General features: G+C 50.1%; 1 protein-coding gene across 1 annotated transcript in view; it reads right to left on the reverse strand.

Annotated features, from left to right (window-relative positions):
• Nucleotides 1-23,094, reverse strand: part of TMEM131 (transmembrane protein 131) — a 2,512,175-nt gene that overhangs the window by 85,297 nt on the left and 2,403,784 nt on the right. The window contains exon 39 of the mRNA XM_069636582.1: nucleotides 17,948-18,051. Within this exon, the coding sequence (XP_069492683.1) occupies nucleotides 17,948-18,051 (104 nt within the window). The remainder of the gene's footprint in view (nucleotides 1-17,947; nucleotides 18,052-23,094) is intronic.

Below are 23,094 nucleotides of genomic sequence, written 5' to 3' on the forward strand. Positions count from 1 at the left end.
TTCGAGGGTAGCTCCTTCATACGTTATAATTCTATGCTGCTTCCCTGCCAGTCGAAGAGTACCCCAAATGGAAATGTCCATCTGTGTCGGACCCCTCGGTCCCTCAAGAAGGCCAGAACTGGGCCCATTCTCCTCCTCTTAATGAGGGTGGATTGAGCGAGATCCTGATAAAGTAATATTTATGTTCCTTGTGTGTGATCCGCCTCACTCTCCTAGCCATGAGAAGTATTCTTTCCTTGGTGGTGTACTCCTGGATAGCTGTCAAAACATCCCTCAGTCTCTCCCGTAGTTCTCGTTTGCGGGGGCCTACCCTATGTATCCTATCAAACTTTATCTCTAGATTAGCGTGGGTTCCAAAAGTCCCAAGAAGATATTTCTGACGACTTCCACAAGATCTTGGTTCTGTGTGTCCTCCTGGAGGCATTTAATGCGGCTATTGGACCACCTGGACCGGTTTTCTCTTTTTATTTTTTACTTTGAATTTTTTATTAACATTTTAAACAAACAACAACAAGGACCATCAGTAGGCTTTTTCTGAAACCTTATGTCAGTCCTTTGTGCATTAAACATTCCCCCCCCCCCTCCAACCCTCTCCCATCCCATGAACTGTACCAGTGGTTCCCACCATCCATCCTTCTCCCCTTCTGGAGGATGTCATCCCCAGAACTGGGTGTAGAGCGTGGTGATGCTCCATCGTATGACTGATTGCTGCAATATGTTAACCTGAATGTTATTGGCTCTCCTCCCTCCGATGACTCCTTCACACACCCTTCCCCTGACTTGGTTGGGGAGCTATCCCCTGCTTTGTGAGTTCTGTATTCGCTTCGAGCCCCGCCTGTTTCATAGATTTTGCTGGTGCTCATTTCCCTCAGTGGACTACCCATCGCCATTTCTGCCTTGCCCTATCACAGGCTGCTCAGAAGCTGCCCATTTCATCATTCACCATGGCCATCAATTTGTCCATTATAAACATGTTTTTACTTTCACCAGCCATTCATCTTTATTAGGGACCCCTGGGCTCTTCCACTTCTGGGCTAGAGCTACTCTCCCCGCCTGTAACATAGTCTCCCACATTCTGGGGTATCTGAATCTCTTGCGGGTAAGCCCCAACAACATGGTCAGCGGGTCATGGGGGGAGTTACTCTTCAGCTGCTTCGGCCATCCACCCTTGCAGGTTTCCCCCGTATGCCTGAATTTGTGGGCATTGCCACCACATATGGGCCCTCGAGGCAACGAGGCCGCATTTCCTTGGGCACAGTGGGGAGGCTCCCGGGAACATTGTACATATTTTGAGGGGGGGCAGAGGGGGCTCTGTGCCAACCCTGGAGCACTTTAAAATTGTGCTCCATATCATCTGTAAACAGGTTACCATGGAAAGCTATTTTGAAGACTTTGCCCTAGTCTTCTTCTGTGAGTTCCCTTCCTGCTAAATCATTCCAATATTGTCGGAACCCTCATCTCTCTCAAGTTATTGGTGTTGATTACCCTATATAGCTTGGAGAGGGCCTTCTCAAAGGGGGTCAGGGGTCTCCTGAAAGTGTCTCCCCATTTCTGGTCACACAGGAGACCCTTCAACCTCAGATACTCGAAAACCGTAATAGTGTCTGGGCCCAGGGCCTCACCCACCTCCTCGTAGGTTAAGAATTCTCCATCCCGGAATAGCTGGCCCGCCAGTTCCAGCATTTCTCTGACCCTATCTGTGAGTTTCTGAATCCCCTGGTTCCCAACCTGAGCACGGGACCCCATAATGAAACCATAGGAGAGGGCCATGTTAAGTACTCTGTCTGTGCTCCTTTCCTCCACAGGGACCACAGTACCCCAGAGTGGGGTGGTCCCGTAACTTATGTGGTATGTCCTTATGCAGAGCCCAAAGGAGATCCCTTACTTTAAGCGTGTGGGTGTCCATATCTTCAAGGTAGGTCCAGAATGTACCCTTATCATCTTTCATATGTTCCAGGAGGACCCGAAGTTGAGCTGCTTTATGATGGTGTCGGAAGTCCGGGAGACCGAAGCCCCCTGCCTCGGGAGGGTGAGAGTGGTTCTCTTGCTCCTCGGAGGTTTGCCTTGCCATATGAAACTTTGTAGTGCCGATTGAAGGTCTCTGAAAGTATGCTCGGGGACCTTTGTAGGGAGGGCAGTGAATAGGTATAATAGTCTCGGAAGGATGTTCATTTCGGCAGCCGTCATACGGTCGTACCAGGAGAGGATCATATTGCCCCATCGAATCAAGTTTGTCCTAATACTAGCTAAAAGGGGGCAATAATGTCGAGAGATCCCTCGAGACCAGGATGCCCAGGTACCGAATCTCATTTCTTTCTACCCGGACCACATGAAAAGTTGACAGGGAGTCCAATATCAGGTCATTGGGACGAAGGGGTAGTAACATTGATTTGGACTTGTTGATTTTGAGCCCTGAGAAGGCTCCAAACGTGTATCACATTGAGAAGGGGGGGGGGGGGAGAGACAGATTCGGGTTCACTAAGTAACCCAGGATGTCATCGGCAAACAGGGAGAGTTTGAATTGTACCAGGCCCATACGGATCCCCTGGATGTCCGGGAGAGACCTCACCGCTATCGCTAGGGGTTCCATTGTGAGTGCGTATATCAGAGGGGACAAAGGGCACCCCTGTCTAGTACCCCGTGTTAGGTTGAAGGGAGCTGCGAGTTCCCCGTTTATTTGAACTTCTCGCTGTGGGGGCTCTATACAGGGCGGCTATCTATTTCCTCATGTGCTCCCCGAAACCCATCTTTTGGAGCAGGGACATCATATGCTGCCATTCCACTCTGTCGAAGGCTTGCGCCGAATCGAGGGATAGCAGGTTGGCATTTAGATCTGTTTGCCAGACATGGTGGATAAGATCTATGGTCTTTCGGATGTTGTCCGAACCCTGGCGTCCCCTAATGAATCCCACTTGGTCCCTGTGCACCAGAGTGGGCATAATCCCCTCCATCCTTCTGCCGATCAGCTTAGCCAGAATTCTAACATGTGTATTGAGTAATGATATCAGCCGGTATGAGGCGCAGTCCGTCGGGTCTTTGCCTTCCTTTGGTAGTACTACTATTAGGGCCCCCATCATTGTCTCGGGCATGATCTCCCCTGTAACAGTTGCATTAAAAACCCTGGCCAGGGGGAGGGTTGATCGGAACAATTTATAAAATTTCACAGAGAACCTGTCCTCCCCCGGGGTTATGCATCCCTTCATTGCCTTTATCACATGAACAATTTCCTCCTCTGTTATGGGGGCTTCTAGTTTCTCTGCCGCGTCCCTTGCTAGGGATGGGATCGGGATTGTCCCAAGAAAATCTTCAATTAGGGTATTGTTCCAATCTTTTTAAGACTTGTATAGCCTCTCATAATACCCCTTGAAAGCCCTCCTATGCCCAGGGTGTTTGTAGATTAATGGACCCCCGTCACATCTAATCGCTTTTACCATTTTACTTTTCTAGGATTCCCTCAATTTCCATGCCAGAATTTTGTCTGCCCTGTCCCCCTTCTCGTAATATTTTTGTTTGAGGAATTGGAGGCTCCTTTCTGTTTTAGACAATAGGAGATCTTTTAATAGGGTCTTACATTGATCAAGGGCCACCACTTGCTCTTGGATGATGGACCTGCCTGAAACCAGTCCCGGCTGAAGTTATGCTATTTTTTCCCAAAGGGCTTTTTCTTGGGCTTCCCTCTCCCATTTCCCTTGTGCCCCCACTTTTATCAGGGTTCCCCTAATGGTGATTTTGAATGCATCCCACAGAATATGTGGGCTAACCGCCCCATTATAATTCAGCTCGAAGTACTCTATTATGTTTTCCAGCACCGTTTTAGCAATCACTGGGTCCTGCAGTAGGGCGTTGTTGCTTTTCCATCTGCCTCCGCGTTGTTGGCCCCAGCCCCCATTAAGGTGGTCCTTACCAGGTCATGATCGGACCAGGGGACGGCGTCAACCCTGTGGTCCTTCACATGGGCCAGCAGTGAGCTATCCACCAAGATATAGTCAATCCTGGAGAAGGTCTCACGGACTTCCGAATAATAGGTAAACAGTGGGTCACCCCCCACGAGCTCGGGAGCAAGTCCACTAGGCTCGCTTCGTTGGTGGTCCTGCGGAAACTCAGAGATGTGGGGTCATCTGCTACCTGGATGGATTGGGATGACATTCTCTTCCTATCTCTCCCGGGTTCGATGACCATATTGAAGTCCCCCCTACGATTAAGGTGCCTTCCACAAAGAGTTTCAATTTATCTCGTACCCCCTCCAGAATAACACCTGACCTTCATTCGGGCTGTAAACCACTGCGAGTGTAAGATGAGCTCCCCGGATCTTTCCTTTAACTAGTATATAGCAAGCCTCTGGGTCTTTAATCGAGGCCTCCGTCTTAAAGCCTATGTCGCTAGCCATGATGATCCCCACCCCCCTCTTCTTTGTTTTGTACAAGCCGTGAATTGCCTCCCCTACCCCTCTGCCTCGAAATGCTGGTTCCCTCCCCCTCACCCACTGTGTCTCTTGGAGGAAGAGCAGGACTAATTTGCCCCTTCTAAATTCCCTGCCTAGCAGGGATCTTTTCTTTTTGTGGGGGAGTTCATTCCCCTGACGTTAAGAGAATCTCCAGTACTGGGAGGCAGTCAGCCATTCTCTTGATTGGAAATATCTCTGAAGCTCATCACCGGGTTATCCCCTCAGACCTATCCTGCCTTGCATTTGCCCCCCTTGAGGTGCTCGACGTGAGCCTGAAACCACTGTTCCCCTTTGTTCGCTTCCCCCCTCTTCCTCCCCATCTCCCCCCTACCCCTGGGTGGAGCTGGACCCCAACTGCCCCCCCCTACTTCTTGACTAACTTCCAACAGTAACTCCCCATTTCCCCCTCTCCCGGCGCCCAGCCAAATTGTTCGACCATTTTTGGTGCTTGAAAGGACCACCATCGTGCCCGCCTTGGCCGGGCCTCCTTCCCTATCCTGTTTCTCTCTCTCTGAGCCCCCTTCAAAACCCCCTTCCCACCTGCCTACCATTGCCTTTTTGCCAATGCTCTCCCCATACTTGCAGTTTGCTGGGGAGGCTCTGTGTAATTCGATTCAGGTCTTTAGACAGTTTCCTCATACCAGTTCCGAGCCCCTATCTTTCGTTGGGGCTTCTCTGGCCTCTATCGCGTGTCGGGGAAGGGGTGTTCAAATTTTTTAATTTTCCTGGATTCCGGGGATTCGCTGTCTATCCCGTGCTTTCCCTTTTCCTCTTGCGTCAGCTGCAGCTTCCCCCGTAGGTTGTCTCTGGTCGTCGCAGGGTTCCGTATTTTCCTGAATTGCCCCTTTGATGTCGTCTTCTGTAACGAGAAATATTCTTTGGTCCATGTATTTGAAGGATAGAGAGAATGGGTAGCCCCACCGGTAGCAAACTCCCTTCTCTCGCAAGCATTGGGTAAAGGGACGGCATAGCCTCCGTCTGGCTAGCGTAAAGGCAGACAAGTCCTGAAAAACCGAGATTCTTGCGTTGTTGTACGTTATGTATCTGCCTTTTTTGTCTTCTTCCAGGACCTTCATCATCGTAGTGTAATAGAGGAAGCGCACCAGGATGGAGCGGGGACCCCCTGTTCTGCCTCCCGCTCTGTGTGCCCTCTCTATTGTGGGTTCCGTGGTCGCTTCATTACCGAACAGTAGGCGTATCACCTTTCTAACCACACAGCAGATCTCGCTCTGTTCCCCCTTCCAATTCTGGTATGCCAAAGAATCAGCGATTATTCCTCCTCTCCCTAGTCTCACAATCGTTCATCTGGAGGTCTCTTTTTTCATCCTTTCTTTCCAAAGCGGCAAGTCTTGCGTCCATCTGAGCCTCCAGGACAGTGGACGACGATTGGTTGGACTCGAGTTGGTTTAGCCCGTCTTCCGCCTTGTCCGCTCTTTGATCCAGTTTCTCCAGCTTCTGATTGATATCTGAGCGTATATCTCGAATCTCCAGTAGGACGTCTGTTAGGAAAGATTTCATAATTGTATGCAATTTTCCCTCCATGTGTCAACCCCCAAACTTTTTGCTGCTGTTTAGACACCATTGACTGACTTTGACAGAGAAGCACAGCCTTCAGCTGCACTCCTCTGGGCTTTCGCTCACTTTTTATGGGGAAACTGACATGCCCTTAAGACAGTCATGTACTGGGAGACTTTTTTAGTCCTTTCCTCATGTTGCAACTTTTGTGCAACATGTAACAAGTGTGCAATGTATCTTACCATATAGCCCACTTGGGTCTATAGTCATTTGCAAAGGCCCTAGATAATCCTCGCTGGACTTTTTATGAACTGTGCAGATGTGTCATGGACAAGACTGGTGGCAGCTATCGTTTGGCATGATTTTTAAACCCTTTCCTGCCATATTAACCGCGTTAGGCACAAATAGGTGGCCTGGCTCCAAAATGGCCATGCCACAAGGTTCTTTGTCCTGTCCTTTGGCCATCTTGCCCCTACACCTTCCCCAGGTCGAGTCGATCCAGGTCAATCCTTATTTGGTCATGCATTTTCCTGCGAATCCCAATGCTTTTGCGGGCTTCTGCATGCCTTGTGTGTGCGCCTCCAGGATGTGGGCTGGAACGTCTGGTTCCAATACACATCCAGGGTGCCAGAGTCTCTGGAGTGCCATGAATGCCTGGGACCACTGTGGTCCGTGATTGGTCCACGTATGGAGTGTGTGTTTGTGAACAGATCTCCCAATGGATTCTCTTCGTTTTGGCACGAAGAGAACTTTGGATAAGAGGAGGCCAAAAACACCCATACGATGTCGAGCTCCAGAGTTCTCACTGAACAAAGGATAGGATACAAGTATCCTGCAACTACGAAGCCGAGTCCAGGAACCGGTGGTGACCCGCTGGAAGGTTTGGCACCCTGAGACCGCTGTCGTCCCGTGGGACCCCTCTGTAGCTGGTCATCCTAGAAGGTCTGCGAAGACGCTTCGACCCATTGGAATAGTGGGATCAACTATTCTCGGCACCTTCATCAAACCCTGCAAGTAAGCTTTCGCGGCAGGTCCCTGGGCCAACCAGTGGACTGACAAGCTTACCCAGTTGCTTTGCTCTGTCACCGCCGCCGTTTCTAGGAGGTCCTCGATACTTGGTATACTGCTAGCTCTGTGTCCACGGCACTCTCACACCCAATTTCGTTCACTTGGCGTCCAAGTTACGAAGTGAGACGAGTGCGCCAGGACCAGAATAAACGTGGTTACCGTGTTGCCCTGCCGCGGCAACGTCCTTTGCAAGTCTGCTGCATTTGTGACCCTCTTGCCCCTGAAGCCTGCTGCAGTGAAACTGGGTCGATTCATCCACCTGGAGCGGAGAAATCGCCACTGTCCCGTTTGGGAATCATCGCTGTATCTCAGGAACAAAACAGGTGCCGAGACATCATTCGAACCTGCAAGCGAAGTGGACTGACCTGCCGAAGTTTGGGTCCGCTTGCGTCAGGGACCGGTGAGTACTCAATACCCCAACCGGTGGTCCCTAGCACGAGGGCCCATTTTTACGCACGTGTGGCCCCTGGGGGCCCCTCTCCTTTCCACTGCTATTGCAAAATAGCGACTCCATCCCGAACTCTTGAACTGCCTCTGCCTTCTAGTGGAGGTCCTTCTTGAATAGTGGGAACTTGTTCAGCATCGCCTCATCCATCTTCCCGAGCTGCTAGGGACCCCTGAAGAGACGCTATTCTGCCCATTGGAACAACTGCGTGCGTTTGGATGGCATGTACTATTGAGCACAAGGATCCTCTATTCTTAGGGCTTGGACTGCCTCTTAGGTGTATTGTCGATGTCAAAGGGGCTTAAAGACTATCTGCACTACCTGTTTCCTTCCCATCTAGGTTGTCGACATATTTTGTGCATTTAACCCTTTGGACCCAATGGTCTTGTATATAAATTGTGTTGATCGTGTTGTGTTGGTTTACTTGGTTTTAATGTGACTCTTTTGCTATGGTCTATGTTACAAAGGCCTTGTAATAAATGGATCTATATTTTTGATATAACACCTGTCTAGAGTAATTTGTAAGTGTCCTTGCTTTGTGTGCTCATTGAGGTCCTTCAGTCACGGTTAGGCAGAATTCCGTGCAGTGCCCTTTGGGACCACTACACGCAATTAAGACTACAGGTGGCAATACAAGTTTTACCTTTGGTACAAGCCTGTACTACTAGGTTATAGTGGTAGCAGTAGCGGAGCAGCCAGGCTTATCTCAAGAGTATATGAGCAGTAGCAGAGATTACACAAACGGACCACAATTACTGTAACTCAAGCAAACACTGACTCATGGTTTCAGGTAAAAAATATAAGTACATTTATTTTTAAACCATTTGTTATTAACACGACACTTCTATTAATTCGAAAACCACACGTAAAATATACTACAACTAACCAATTCACTTTGTACAGTATTATTCAAGGCAAGTACCCTGTGTTTGGACCGGTTGTTATAAAACAGAACACGTTACCGTGAATACAATTGCGATCACTTTTTGACAGTTCGGTCTGCTAGATAAACGCATATATGCGGCAAGAAATGCTACCGGGGTAAAAACACACTTAGCGCCCGAAATACCCAGAGAGAGTTGGGGGCAAAAATCACAGGCACTATGTTGGTTAGGCAGACAGAATCGAAGAACACACAGACAGAATTCAAGAGTCAAGGGGCCGGAGCCAAAGTCAAGTGACACGGGGTGCCTGTTGTCGAGGATCACACAGTCTGACAGTTCGAGATTCAACGTTGCCAAGAATACTTTGATATTGTCAATGTTCGGAAGCAAAAGTTATAAGGAGGAGGGAAAAGTAAGGACAAGCCTTAAAGTAGAGAAAAAAGGATTTCACCCAAAATTCCTCAAACAGGACACAGTACCTTTCTCAAGGAACACAGCTGGTGCCACTGCAGTTGTTCCTGTTGGTTTCCCGCAGACCCACGCTTTCCTGCAGCTTCAGCACAAAGAAGGATGATGAGGGGGTCCGCACCAAACAGGGATGAGGCCGGCGGCAGCGACAATGAATAAAAGGTGCGCTCCTTAAAAACAGGAGAGGTTCTTCAGGTGGCTATCCGGACCACTACAGCGGTGTGCAGCGATTTGGACCACGAAGGCGACCTCTGGCTGTAGAAGATGAGCTGGTTATCCCCACCGGGCTCAAGGGAAGAAGACTCCGGACTGGATCTCCACTTAGTCGTTGAAGGGTAGATAGCTCAGGACTGCAGCAGGGCTTCACCGGTACGGGGTAGTTGCAGCAGTCAACCTCTCCTCCACTTCTCGTCGGTTCCTTGTAGTTCCAGTGGCGACGCTCTGACTTCCAGCCCAAGAGACCTGCCTTTTATGCGTAAAACCCCCATTCACACAGCCTGGCTGTCAATCACCCAGCAGGGGAGTTATCCAGCCCGGACAACCACCTTGTCCAATCATGTCAAAGTGCAACTTGGGTTCCCTAGGATACCCTGTGCAGGGGGTGACTACACCCCTCCCTCACATTCAGCCCACCTAGACACCCAGGCACCCTGAGGAGGGCTTCTAGGTAGAAGCCTGCCAAAAGACAGTGAATAAAGAAGGCAAACCTGGTTTGCCGCGCAAAGTAAAACACAAGGAGTTTAACAAAAAGAAAAGGCGAATAAACCGCACCGGAGCCAAACGAAAAAGGATTTGGTCAAGCGGGTTTAAGTCTGAGGCTGACACAATAGCCTACAATATTACCATGGTTATATAAGATAACCGCGGTATAAATTTAGGGTAGATGCCACTGCCACCAGCCATGTCTAAATGTTAAAAGAGCGAAACAATGCTCTAGGAGGTACAGATAAAAAGAGTAAAGAGTTAACCCTTCCAACACTTCATGTAAGATGGTGTGCACTGGATCTGTGGTTAAATTTGACTAAGTAAAGTTAATGGTAACTTTACCCTTTTCTGGGGGACGGTAGTTGCCTCAGAAATGGAGTCAGGGGGCGGGGGAGGTAGTCTGAATGACAACCCTGTGCCACTGCACAGAAGGTGCTGTGTGACACACAAAAAGAGGGGGCTACTGAACTGGTGTACTCCAGAGCCCACAATCACAAAAACAGGTCAAAACACATAGCAAAATACAAGTAAGAGTGGGGGAAAAGCTCACACTCTTACCAAGTGGAAAGAAACAACTCCAGAGATCCAGCAAAGCTGCTGAGGGACTCACTAGGTAAGGGAAATTAGCCATGAAATGAGAATTCTCCCTAACACTCACCCTCACCCCTCCTGAGACTTAGTCTTGACCGCCTGCCATAGCTACCCTGATTGGTCTGGCTTGTCCAGAGGTTACCCTGTTCCAAGAAACTAGGCTGGCCTTCTGAACCACTGCCCCTCCAGGTCAGAGTTCAGAAATCCATCTTAACAATGGGGGCAAACCCCTTTTCCATGGTCGAAGTGTCTATCACCGGGATCCCGGTCTGGTCCATGTTATGTTCCGTACTCCGGTGGCCCTGTTCCCTCAGTGACCTTTGGAACCGAAATTCTTGTAGGGCTCTCTTCCAGCTCATGTGGCATTCTTGTGGTCTCCGATGGCCCTTCGTAGAGGGGGAGGACAGTCGGGCCAGAGGTGGCTGGCGTCAGTTCTAAGTCCTGAGTTTGGGGAGGGGGATCCGATTTAGACCGGTGATGAACAAATAAACCAGCAGAGAGCCGTAGTAGGGCTCTGCCCAGTACCTATCAGGAGAACAACACCTGTTGAAATACCGATACCCAGAAAACCATGGACAGTAAGGTATCCATTGAGGAAACCCTACCAGCAAATAAGACGAGATTAAGATAGCCTAAACACTGTCCCGGAAGAAACCCAAAAGGCCTTAATGGAAGACGAATGGTGACGTCACGAGGGCCCGGACTAACATGCAGAACCAAAAAATGACACACAGGGTCGAAACGGCATGAATGAGTCTATTGTGAACCTAGAAGGAGAGACGATGTTGAAATATAAAGAAACTTAATTTGTAAAGCAGGATGAAGTCATTCAACCAGCTAACGCCTGTACATATGCCTGAAACCGCAAGAAAGCTAAGAAAACAGTGCAGCTTGCTATGCTTAGTAGAAGATAGACCGCGGCAAGTGCCACCTATACTTATCTACCTCAACGAAGCATATTATATAAGTGCAAGTCTACTTTACACAAAAGCAGAATCAACTTAGGTTACTAGAGGCCAAACAGGACAGGATTCGTATTCCAGCTAAAACGAGAAGAGGTGGCTGAATTGAAACTCAGCAGATGCAACGTGCGCCAGGATAGAGCCAAGGTCAGACGAATAGAAGAAGCGAACAGTAGCTTCGCGGAATAGAAACTTAAGAACAGAATAGCCTATCTCAGGAAGGCCGAGATAAGTAGGCATAGGCAGGTGGCAAGCTGAATAAGAACTAAATGCACAAATTGAGGGAAACTAGGCAGATTCACAGTGCGAGTAGCACGTGACCATCCGAGCAAGAAGAGGCACAGGTCCACACCTACGCCTGACAGTCGCCCAGACAGAGATATCATAACTTTTCCTGACAAGAAGATACAGTTTCGAGGCCAACCACAGCCAACTAATTGACACATAGCCACTAAAGTAATGATTGATTGAAGGAAGGCCGGGTGAATCGTGGGCACCCTGCACCTGGCTGAAGCTAAGTAAAGTGGAGATTTATGCATGGGGTTGAAGCCAACCCAATCACAATGGACCAAATAATCTAGGGTCCTATAGATAGTAGAACCAATGGGACGTCGTACTCTTAGTGACGTCTACAAGGGTAATGTCAGAAGGAAGGGCTTAGACGCCCACCTGATCGCGTTTATCCAATCCTCTCACTCCGTTACCATATACAGATATAGTACCTATATTAAAGTTACCTTTTCCTAACCTATAGAATTGCATGTTAACTTTTAAGTGTTACACGTCAATTCTGACGACTTTGGAGTATAAATGTTATTGTTTGAATGAAGTTCATCGGAGTTGAAGCAAGACAGACTATCGCATCACTGTAGATTTCCACGACTCCCCGTTTTTTGTAGTTGTCATTTAACGGACTCCCTTTGCCAAACCATCGAGTTGTTCTTGTTGATTGTGTTGGAGTAGAAAACCTGCACCCCCATCCATCACAAAGGTGCAGCTATCTTGTCTTAAAGTACTATGGAGCAAACCTCGACTCTATGGGCCGGCCGTAGGTCTCCCCAGTACACAATCCTTCCCTGGGGAGGCTTTCAACCGTGTCGTTGTTCTATCCTCGCCTGGCCTTTGTCCCGGTTTAGGCTCCCAGAGGGCAGATCTCTCTCACTTAGATGGACCATGCGTGAGGACTTTATGCCCCCTCCCACTTTTTTTCCGAGTCCTGGTAGATTATGCCTGAGAGGCAGGAGGTGGATTATCAAATCCTCTAAAGGTCAGACCGTACCAGAGTTTTTGTTGCGACACTTGTACTGAGACTTGGGGTCAACTAGGATGACCCCCCTCAGGCGGACACACACCCCGGGAACGGTCCAGGGGGCTACCACATGGGTGGGTTGATGGCCTTGGTGTCCTTTTCCTCTTCTGTCGGATCTAGTAGAAGCGGCCATTGCTGTCTTCTCCCCTGGGGGAGTCCACACTTCGGCTGTCTTATCGCTTCAGGGAACCTTGAGGGTCCCCCCCAACGTTGGGTAATCAATGACGGGGATGGGGGGGGGTTTCGTCACTCTGTCTTCCGTCCCCAGATCTGGTTAACTGCGGTTGTCCTTGGACCTTTCCCCTCTCTAGTTGCGTTCCGGAGGTGTTTACTATGAAGCGAGATCACAGGGGACGTCGTGGGGGTCAAAGGTCCAGGGCTGTGAAGATCCCCCTCCTGGGCCCGCCGTGCAGTCCCCCCATGTTTTGGCCTACTTCTTCACCCCTGGGGCCGATCCAGATGCGGTCCTGATGTTTGATTTCAGGCTTGTTGTAGTGGGCGCGAGGTTATGTGCACACAGTCCCTGCAGATCGGGTTGATTGTTGTGGAGACGTGATGGTACCGGGCCAGGGGCCCCCCCGTTGTTCAGGCGCAGCATGCTACATTGATGGAAAGGTGTCATGTACCCAGTGTCCACCTCCCCCTCTGGTGTGCCCTTCCTGCTTAGGTGGGGGATAGGGTTGTTGTTGTGCCCCCCTTGGGAAATTCTCCTGGGGTGGGGGGAACCCAGACCTGGGCCCAGGTGTCCGCCCATACTGCCTCTTTACCTTCTTCCTGAACAGCTTGTGAGTTCTGATGCCCCAGTGGGGGCGTTGTGTGTTGTGTTGCCCCTCTCTCTGTCTCTTCGGGGCCTTAATGTCCCTCTTCCTCAGGGGTCCGTCGGTCTTCCCTTTCCAGTCAGCATGGGTGGAGTCGTGTGCCGCCCTGGCCCGCTTATTCTGGGCTCCCCCTCCTACCTTCATCCGGGTCCGCGTCCTCCTCCTGAGTCCCGCCAGGGGACGTATTTGTACTCCTGTTCACTGCTCTCAACCTTGAGAGGCGGGAGGGGGGTGGGGTTCACCCTTTCACCCCCCCGCCCTCATCTCATCTCTGTGGAGCCACCGACCTTGCCCTCCCGGTGGGGATGTGCTTGCTCTCCTGCACGTCGGATGCTGCAGGCGGGTGTCCACTCTCCTGCACTCCTTGCTGGGGCAGCTTCCCCCCACTCTGGGTGCCCTGCCGATGGGGCCGATGCCCTGCTGGGATCCTGGGGGTGCACCCCCACCTCTGCTGGCTGGCGCGTTGAGTCGTTGGTGGCTCTTGGGGGAGGGGGGGCCTCCGGCACAGTCCAGAGAGTGCCGTGTGCTGTTCTGGTGTGCTCCTTTCCTGAGCCTCATGTCGGGTCGTGGAGACCCAGGCCCGCTGCTGCTCCCACGCTTCCCCTCTCCAGTTCTCTGCCCGATGGGGCTGCGGGAGGGACTCTGGCTCGAAGGGTGGCTCACAACTAAAGTCCTTCGAGTGCTACGGTCCTCTCCACACTGTCACCAACTCTCTTCCCTGGCGCTGAAACCTACGCCAAAGCTCCTCTTCTCCCACGGACGAAGCTCGGGGCGACCTGTTCTCCGGCTTCGCGGGGGTCCCAGGCCCCGATTTTTCTACCAGGGGTGCTCCAGATCTTCAGCCCCAGAATCATGGCGGCAGTTCACCCGGTGGTGGGGGTCACGTAAGGGGGGCTCAGTTCCCTTAATGGCCCAGCCACGCGGGAGCACTGCACTCAGGCTGCCATTGCCTGTGTGCCCCTGGTGGCCTCCCTAGACCTGTTTTCTAGGTCCTCAGCCTGCAATTCGAAGTTTGGGGGTGGCCGTCCACAGGGTCTGCAGGAGAACGTCCGCCCTTCTCATGTCTTCCATCAGCTCCTGGATTGCACTTTCGTTAGTATCCACCCTCTCTTCTATTTTGTTGATGTTATTTCTTACAGCCCCTCCGCTAGGTCCTCCCTCAGGACATCCATTTGTTTTTGTACGGTGGAAGTTATCTTGTCCTCAAAGTCATTGAAAAATTCCTTGAGCAGGGACTGAGTCACAGGACGGTCCTGCTCCTCCTGTGTGGGGTCGTCCCTTGCCTTCTAGGGAAGATCTGTTGGTTGGGGTACCCCGGGGAGGTCTGAATCTTTAGCCCAAATCTTGGCAAGGGAGCTTTTGTGTTTGTTTTTTTTTTTTAGTTCTTCATGGATGTTGGAGGGTCTTTTCCCCTGGATTTCGACATTGTTAGATGTCGGGGTATGTGGCAGTCTCCTTTGTGGTCCCTTTTTTTCTTCCAGTTAAGTGCTGCTCGGGCTTCGTGGGTATTTCAGTTCTGTGGTTTGGGGTTTGACGCGGCTGCCCCCCACCATTGGTACCCAAGTGTGTAGCCTGCTGACCTGTTTATAGTCTCTGTGTGTTTGGGGGTGGGGGGTCATGACTCCTAGTGCTCCTAGACTCCTGTGGGGACACCCCGGGGTTCACCGGGAGTTGGTGGAGGGTTGGTGGAGGTGTGAGTCGCTGGCCACCTGTTTGCAACGGGCCGGGGGTAAGTGGTTCTCGGATTCATGGGGCGGACCTCTGGGTTGGGGAAGCAATTTGGTTGGAAGGCTTGCGGGTTCGCTGTCGCTACTAGGGCCCCCCGCCTGGGCAGCTCCCCTCCAGCGGGAGGCAGCCGGGAAGTTGCTGCTCAGATTTCTATGTCGCTGTCTTGCAGTGCGAGTCTGTCCCAGGTCGCGTGGCCCGGGTTCCCTATGATTGTGTGTGGCTCCTGGGTTTTGAGGTATGAGTCTTGATGGGGTGAGTTGCTTCCCTTACCCTTGGGTTGCTGCCTCTAGGCTTTGCTGGTAGGTCCTGGCATTCGCCCACCCTCCAAGTGGGAAGAGTGCTGGAAGTGATTGCAATTATGGTCCCTGGGGATGGTGGTCTTCTTTCTTTCAGGACGGCGGTCCTGTGCTGTAGAAAAGGTGTGGCCCCCCCCCCCCATGTCACTAGTGGGATAAGGAGCCGGGGGTGTGCACCCCGTGTGCTTCCTTCCCCCGTTGCTTACTTGACTGTTGGTTGGTACAGTACCTGCTGCAAGGCCTCTCTGCTACAGTGTCCTCTGCCGTGAGCTGCCGGTTCCCCCGCCAGCGGGACTGTGCTTGTTGATTTGATCCTGGCATGGGTAGGGCTGCCGGTCCTCAGTTCTTACCGGTTCACTATGCCCTGTGTGTCTGGGTTCACCGGGGGAGGATGCACGGGTGCGCAGTCTCACTGTCCAGTTTTCCCCCTCGCCCCCGCGCTTCCTTCTGTTTTGACGAGGTACAGGATGAGGCCGGCGCGGTTGGCCGCCAAGTCCCCCTGCTGGGTGTTGCTGCGGGCGTTCGTGGGTTGAGGAAGGGATATCCCACCGGTCCATGCACTATTGTCTAAGTCGAAGGCGTGTGCCGGAGCTCCCTTCTTGGTTCCACTGCCCCTTGGAGCTATGCGCAAGGTTTCTCGTGCCTGTGGAGTGCGGAAAAGTACTATTATTATTGTATTTTCGGCCCGTGGGTCGGAGGGGTGTTGGTCACGGTGAGCCTTGCATTGCGTCCATCTTGGATGTCAGGAACCTCATCTTTTATTCAGTTTCAGCACACACGCCGCTGTAATCTCTCTGAGCAGTTTACAGAAAGGGCGGGTGGCTGTCCAATAAGGACAGCCAGACGACCCCAAGGGGGAACTGGCTCCATTCAGGGAATCAGGCAGACAAAGGGCAGGGGAGCGAAAAACTCCTCCCCCACTTCCTGCCCAGACACACTGGAGCCTAGGCGGGGACACCCAAGTGTTCCCGCCTAAGGCAAAATGCATGCACAGACCTCCTCCTCCCAGAATGGTAGAAGGGCTAACAAAGAACAACCACGCTAGAAATGGTGAAAAAAGTAAGGAGCCACCATGTTAGAACATAGGTGACCGTATTGTGCACAACCGAGACTGAATGCAGTCTGCGGTAAAAATTAACACAATAGTTGGTAGAAAACATCCACTGCCACCATCCAGAACTAGAAGGTTGTCTATATGACTAAAAAGTCACATAAGCAGAGAGAAGGGCGATACTAGGTATCTCCTTAGCACTCCACATAAGGTGGTGTGTGCTAATCTCTCATAGTATAACGCATTTTAGGAGTATCCCTCTATCCTTAAGAACTGTAGTTACTCGAGGATAAAGAAAGAATCTCAAAATAGAACCCACAGGGATCCCACCAACACTGTCCATTAGGAGCTGTGTGCTGCAAAAGGTAAACACAGATACCTTAAAACAAATATGGAGGAAAGTAGTATGGTTATAACACAGAGAACAGAGTTCCAAAAGACAGAGTACATAAGAATGAATGAGTGGAAAAAGTCTCCACTCATTCAGAATAGAAAGAAAAAGGTCCAGAAAAAAGGTACTGGGGGGGGGGGGTCTCGCTAGGAGAGGGGATGAAGCATAAAAATGATAAGAAGTGAAATGCATGACTTACAACCTGAAGACCTAAGCAAGAGACTTTAATTTTCACTCTGTTTCATTTTTCTTTCACAAATAAATACTGAAATTAAACTCAGGCTGAATGTAAGTGTAAACAAAAATGTAAAAAGTGGAAATTGGTAGTTTTATATAAATTTGCTCCTGACTAGTCCTCATTCTGTAGAGGTGTTCATTTTCGAGTGTAAAGCCATACAATTACAATGGGGTCAAGTAGTTCAATATTCCTATAAAAGGAAAGTACTCAACTGATTCGATGCCACCTTAATTTACAGGACACAGGAAATGTGTGATCACACGGTGGGCCATTGTTGCATCCCTTAGGGTTGGTGTACTTGGTAAGGTACCCATAAAGAAAAATAGTAAAGTAGTTACCAGATTTATTATCCTGAGCAGGGTACTCATGAACCATCTTATTGTGCTTAATTGGAATTCAACCCTACCATCCTTCGATACATGGAGAAGGAACGTAATACGCTGGGAAATAACAATAACAGGTTGAGACTGCTAATCTGGCCAGGATTCACTCTCGTCCTATGGGCCAATTTCTTGTTAAAAGGAAAGTACTCAACTGATTCGATGCCACCTTAACTTACAGGACACAGGGAATGGTATGCGCTGTGCATAGATGTAATATGACTACACTGATGTAGCATATCTAGTATCTCAATGCAACTGAATTGTTTTATGTGAACCCAAAGGTTGCCTCCTTGGCCATCAATGAAGGGGAAGGGGGTTGAGTTGTAGTCGCACGTATGTTTGTTGAAATTAACACTCAAAATCTAATAACATACAAGAACAAAAATAATCAGGTAACCTAAAGAAAAGAGGCAACTCCTAGGTAAATGTTTGCTTGCCTACACTTACTGCATTGTTTTTAAAGCAAGCCCCCACAGTAAATGGCTGTAGGAGACTGCAAATGGTCATGGATGACTTTCCTACAATGCACATCACAAAAAGTGTCTGCTTTTTACATTGCCAAAACTTCAAACCTTTCTTCTATAGTAACACAAACACACTATAAGCATTACATTTTGTATTTATGAGGTTATTCAAGCAGTTTAAACTCACCTCCTGTTAAGTTAAAGGAATTACTGGGTCCAAAAGCAGAAAACGAATTCAAGGGTACAAGCTCAGGGCTGTTCGGCGTGCTTTTGGGACTCCACAATCCAGAGCTGAACATTCAAGAAAAAAAAAAAGACTCTAAATAAACTATGAACGGAAAGACAGAAATTAGGTTAAAAGATATATTAAACAAACAGGAGGGAGACAACAGAGAAAAGTTTAGATGGAGAGACTACTTACGAGTAATGTTCTTTCTATGGATTCTGCCCCACGGGCAAGTCCAAGCTGTAATGCTTGGCAAACGTGTGCAGAGACCACTTTGCTGTATGCCGGATGTCTCTTTATCAGCACTCCCCTCTGAAGAGCCAAGGAGGCCACAACTCCTTTGGTAGAGTGGGCCCTAAGCCCTGATGGAACCTCCTTACGCATGGTTTGATAACATTCAGAAATGCACAGCACTATCCAGCAAGCGATTGTTTGCTTGGTAAATGGTTGTCCCAACCTGGATTGTGAAAAAGCAATAAACAACTGGTCATCCTTTTTGAAAGAGCCCGTTTTGGCCAAGCAAAAACACAATGCTATCTTGGGATCCAATCTGCAGAGCCTCTCCTCATCCTTTGAAGAATGGGGTGGAGGGTAAAACGCTGGTAGGTCAATTCTCTGGCCCAGATGAAATTCTGACACCACTTTTGGCAGAAACATAGGGCGCACTTTCAGAGAGGCTTTCTGTTCAAAAATACTTCAGGAAAGGAGCTTTAGGAAAGAGTGTCTGCAATTCACTGACCGTTCTAGAGGACGTGATTGCCATCAAAAAAGCACTCTTCAATGTGACAAGTCTGATGGGAGCTGAATGCAAAGGCTCAAACGGAGCCACCATCATAAAGTTGAGAACCAAGTTAAGGCAAAGGAGGGAAAGACTTAACCAGGCCTTTAAAAAACTGGACCACCACAGGGATGGTAAAAAACGGAACCTTGTTCTGGTGTCCTTTTAAAAAGGAAAGAGCCGCCAGATAACTCTTCACTGTGCCCCCTTTGCAGGCCAGATTTGCGTAGGGACAACAAAAACTCCATCACTGAGGAGGTGGGACAGGACATGGGATCCACTCTTTTCACCTTGCACCAAGTCATGAACCTTCTCCATCTGCACGCTTACAGGGAGCTGGTGGATGGTCTACGTGCAACCAACAGCACCTCCAGCACCTCTTCGTCAATGTCCCAGTCTGCGTACCTCAGCCTCTCAAGAGCCAAGCATGCAGGTTGAGCTCGACCAGGTTTGGTTGAAGCACATTGCCTCCCTACTGTGACAAGAGGTACGGCCTCTGAGGAAGCGGAGAGGTGGGCATACGGGCAGTTCCAGGAGGTCCCACGTCCTCCTCACCCAGTCCGCGGCGATCAGGATCAGGTGAGCCCTGAATCGATGCAACCTAATGAGAACCTAAGGGATGACTGGTATCTGCAGGAACACATAATGGATGTAGAAGACTTACTCCAGTAAAAATACATCCCCTAATACCCACCTGAGGGGAAATTCCTTCAAACTGAACTTTGTGTTGTCCACCATCACAAACAGATCCACCGCCAGGTTGCCCCAGCGAGTGAAGATCTTTGAAGTATACTCCGGGCATAGCTCCCACTAGTGGGAGACAGAGCTCTGCCTGCTCAGAGCACCTGCCAATCCATTTTCCACACCTGCCAGATGAGCTGCAGAGGGTGAGATGTGGTTCTCTAGCATCCAAACCCTAGCTGGATGGCCTCACTGCACAGGGGCAGTGATCTCATTCCTCCCTGACTGTTGAGGTAGTGCCTTGTCACTGTGCTGTCCGTTAACACCAGGACATGCTTTCCCTGCAGAGAAAGCATAAAAGCCGCCAGCGCCAGTCTGATTTTTCGCAGCTCCAACAGATTGATGTGGTAACCTTTCTCCTTCTGAGAGCAATGGTCGCGGACCTGGAGAGAACTACAATGAGCCCCCCCCCCCCTAGCCATTCAGCGGGGTGTCCGAGGCAACTTGCTTCTCCAGCCATTGCACCCAGAAAGGTTCTCCCACCAACATGTTTGCCCCTGTCGTTCCACCGGGTCAGGTCGTTCGCAACAGACTGAAACCTCGAGCACATTAGTTATCTCGCTGATGTACTGCGACCACTGGTTCCTGAGAAGCCACTGAAGGGATCTCATCCGAAGTCTTGCCTGCGGCACCAGGAAACTACAGGATGCCATGAGGCCCAACAAGCGTAGTAAGGCCGATTCAGGGAGACTGCTGGAGCTCTGGAAGAAACTGACCATAGGTGCCACATTGGTGACAGTCTCCTCGGGAGAGATCCTCTTGGATCAGCCAATCGTCCAAGTATGAAAACACAAAGATTCCAGCTCTCCTGAGGTGGGCCATTACTAGTGCCATCAGCTTGGTAAAGACCCTGGGGGCTGAGGCTAAGACAAAAGAGAGCACCTTGAATTGGTATTGCGCGTCCCAGATGATTAACCTTAGCAATTGCCTTAGTTTCCTGTGGATAGGCAAGTGAAAATAGGTGTCCTAAAGCTCCAGCAACACCAGCCAGTCTATTTCTTTTTTTGTAACTCTGTTTATTTGGGTTTCAACAACAAAACATCATAAACATAGGCATTCATCAAGAGAATTATGGCAATATTGGTAATAGCAGGTAGCAAGGTCATAAGGGTATCTTGGGTATATTCGAGAGACACAAAACGGGTGGCAGTTCTGGCTATGTAATATGTCCCTGGAAGGGAAGAAGGGGAGGGGCGGGGGGGGGGCTAAGAGAGGGTGGGGAAGGAAGAGGGGTGTGGGGGGGTTATCTCTCAGTAGACATCTAGCTATTTCCCCCATATCATTTCACATTTTCGGGGACAACCCCTCGCATTGTAGATGCGACATTCCATCGATGTGCACCTTCTTAGTTTGTTGATCCAGCGGTTTAGGGATATTGAGTCTGTCGAGCCCCAGGTTGCAGCGATCAGCTGTTTTCCTGCTCCCAGTGCCACTGCTAGGAACGACTTTTCATATTTAGTGAGGTCTACCTCTCCCCAGATTCCCAGGAGTGTCATTTTCGGGTCTTTCCGGATTGGTGTTCCTAGTATGTTGGAGATTGTATTGATGCATTCATCCCAGAAGGTTTGCAGCACCTTGCAGTCCCAGATCATGAGAAAAAAGGTGCCCGTTTCCCGCCTGCATCGTAGGCATGTCTCATCTCTGGTCCCTCCCCATCTGGCAAGAGCTGTGCGGGGGTAATAGGAGCGGTGGAGTATTCTGAGTTGTATCAGTCTGAATTTGGCTTCAATACCTATTTCTCGGGGGAACATCAACTCGTCTACCCAGTCTTCCGGTTCCAGGTCGCCCAGATCCCTTTCCCATCTCTCGTTCAGTTTAGTGAGTTCTTTGGTTCCAAAGGAATTAAGGGCTTGGTAGAGCATGGAGGTGACTTTAAAGGAAATGCGTTGCGGAAGGATGTTTGTCTCTAGGGGGGTGTGGGGGAGAACAGGGAGGTATGGCGGTTATGTCTGGGAATTGGGTGTGTATGGCGTGGGCCTGCTGTGTATGTCGGAACCGGCCCATCGGTGTCAGACCAAATTTTTCATGAAGAGTATCAAACTCTAGTATGCGTCCTTCTTGTGTCATGTGTGCCAGTGTGGTTATCCCTCGCCTTTCCCAGTTATCGTAACAGCCCATTCTCTGTATTTCCGCAAGGTGTGTGTTGTACCATATGGGTTGGGCTAGCGTTGGTTTCGTTCCCCAGCCGATATGGTTATGCGCTTCCCTCCAGGCACGGTGTATATGGAGTGTTATTCTTGGCATTTTCGAGGTTCGGCTGCTGGTGGCGTATAGGGCCTGAAGGGGTGGTACAGGATGCATGGCCTTGGTTTCAATGCAGATATGTGGTAATGTGGCTTCAGCATGTAGCCATTCATTTACCACTCCTGTCTGTGTTGCTAGATAGTACGTGCGTATGCATGGTAGTCCAATGCCTCCCTCCCATACAGAGCGTTGGAGTGTAGTAAGAGCGATTCTGGGTTGTTTCCCTCCCCAAAGCAGTGTGCGTAGGTTCCGGTCTATGCCTGCAAAGGTTTCATGGGGGATGGAGAGCGGAGCATTTTGTAAAATATACAGGAGTCTGGGACGTGTCATCATTTAAAAATAAAGCTGTCCTGCGCATTGTCAGGGGGAGCGACTGCCAGTGGGAGACATCCTTGCTAAATCTGTCTAGTACAGGTTGTAGGTTGAGCTGGAGGCACCTGTCTAGGGTCGGGCCAATGCGTATGCTTAGGTATGTGAATTCTCCAATGCTGACGTGGTAAGGGCAGGTCTCGGGGATCGCGCGGTCGCCACCCTGGATCGGGAAGTAGATCGTTTTTTGTTTGTTTACCTTCAGACCGGCAAAGTTTTGATATTCCTTGGGGGTGTGGGACATAATCAGGCATGAGGTGAGAGGATTCCTAAGGTATATGAGGAGGTTGTCTGCGTATAACGAGAGGCGATCTTCCCCTCACCCTGGCCAGGTGAATCCGGACCAGTTTTTATCTGATCAGAGTTTGATTGCTAGTGGCTCAATCGCTAGCAAGAATAGGAGGGGGGAGAAGGGGCAGCCCGGTCTAGTCCTGCGACCCAGTGGAAATAGTCTAGAGGTCTTGCCATTCACTCTTACGGTTGCCTCTGGGGATGCGTATAGGAGTCTAACCCAGGAGATGAAGTCTTGCCCAAAGTTCATCCGTCCCATGATTTCCCACAGGGCCTCCCACCCAACTGAGTCAAATGCTTTTTCAAAATCGACTGCCAGGAGGGGCAGTGGACATGGTATCTCCGGGGACCTTTCGAGGGCGAGTTGGACTCTACGTAGGTTTATGCGGGTAGACTTGTTGGGCATGAACCCGCATTGATCTGGGTGGACGAGGGATTCGATCACCTCAAGTAGTCTATTAGTCAGTACCTTGGAAAGGACCTTGGCCTCTCCATTGATCAGCGAGATGGGGCGATAGGAGGCGCATTCTTCTGGAGGTTTCCCATCTTTAGGTATGACCACTATGCATGTTCTTCTGAGGTCCAGGGGGAGTGCACCTTGTTCTTTACTTCGAAGAAACATGCGGTGCATGTGTCCGGTTAGTGTGGTGCCGAGGCATTTCCAGGTCTCCACTGGGAACCCATT

The sequence above is a fragment of the Ambystoma mexicanum genome, chromosome 7p, assembly GCF_040938575.1.
Source record: "Ambystoma mexicanum isolate Mex_15411 chromosome 7p, UKY_AmexF1_1, whole genome shotgun sequence".
NCBI lineage: Eukaryota > Metazoa > Chordata > Amphibia > Caudata > Ambystomatidae > Ambystoma > Ambystoma mexicanum.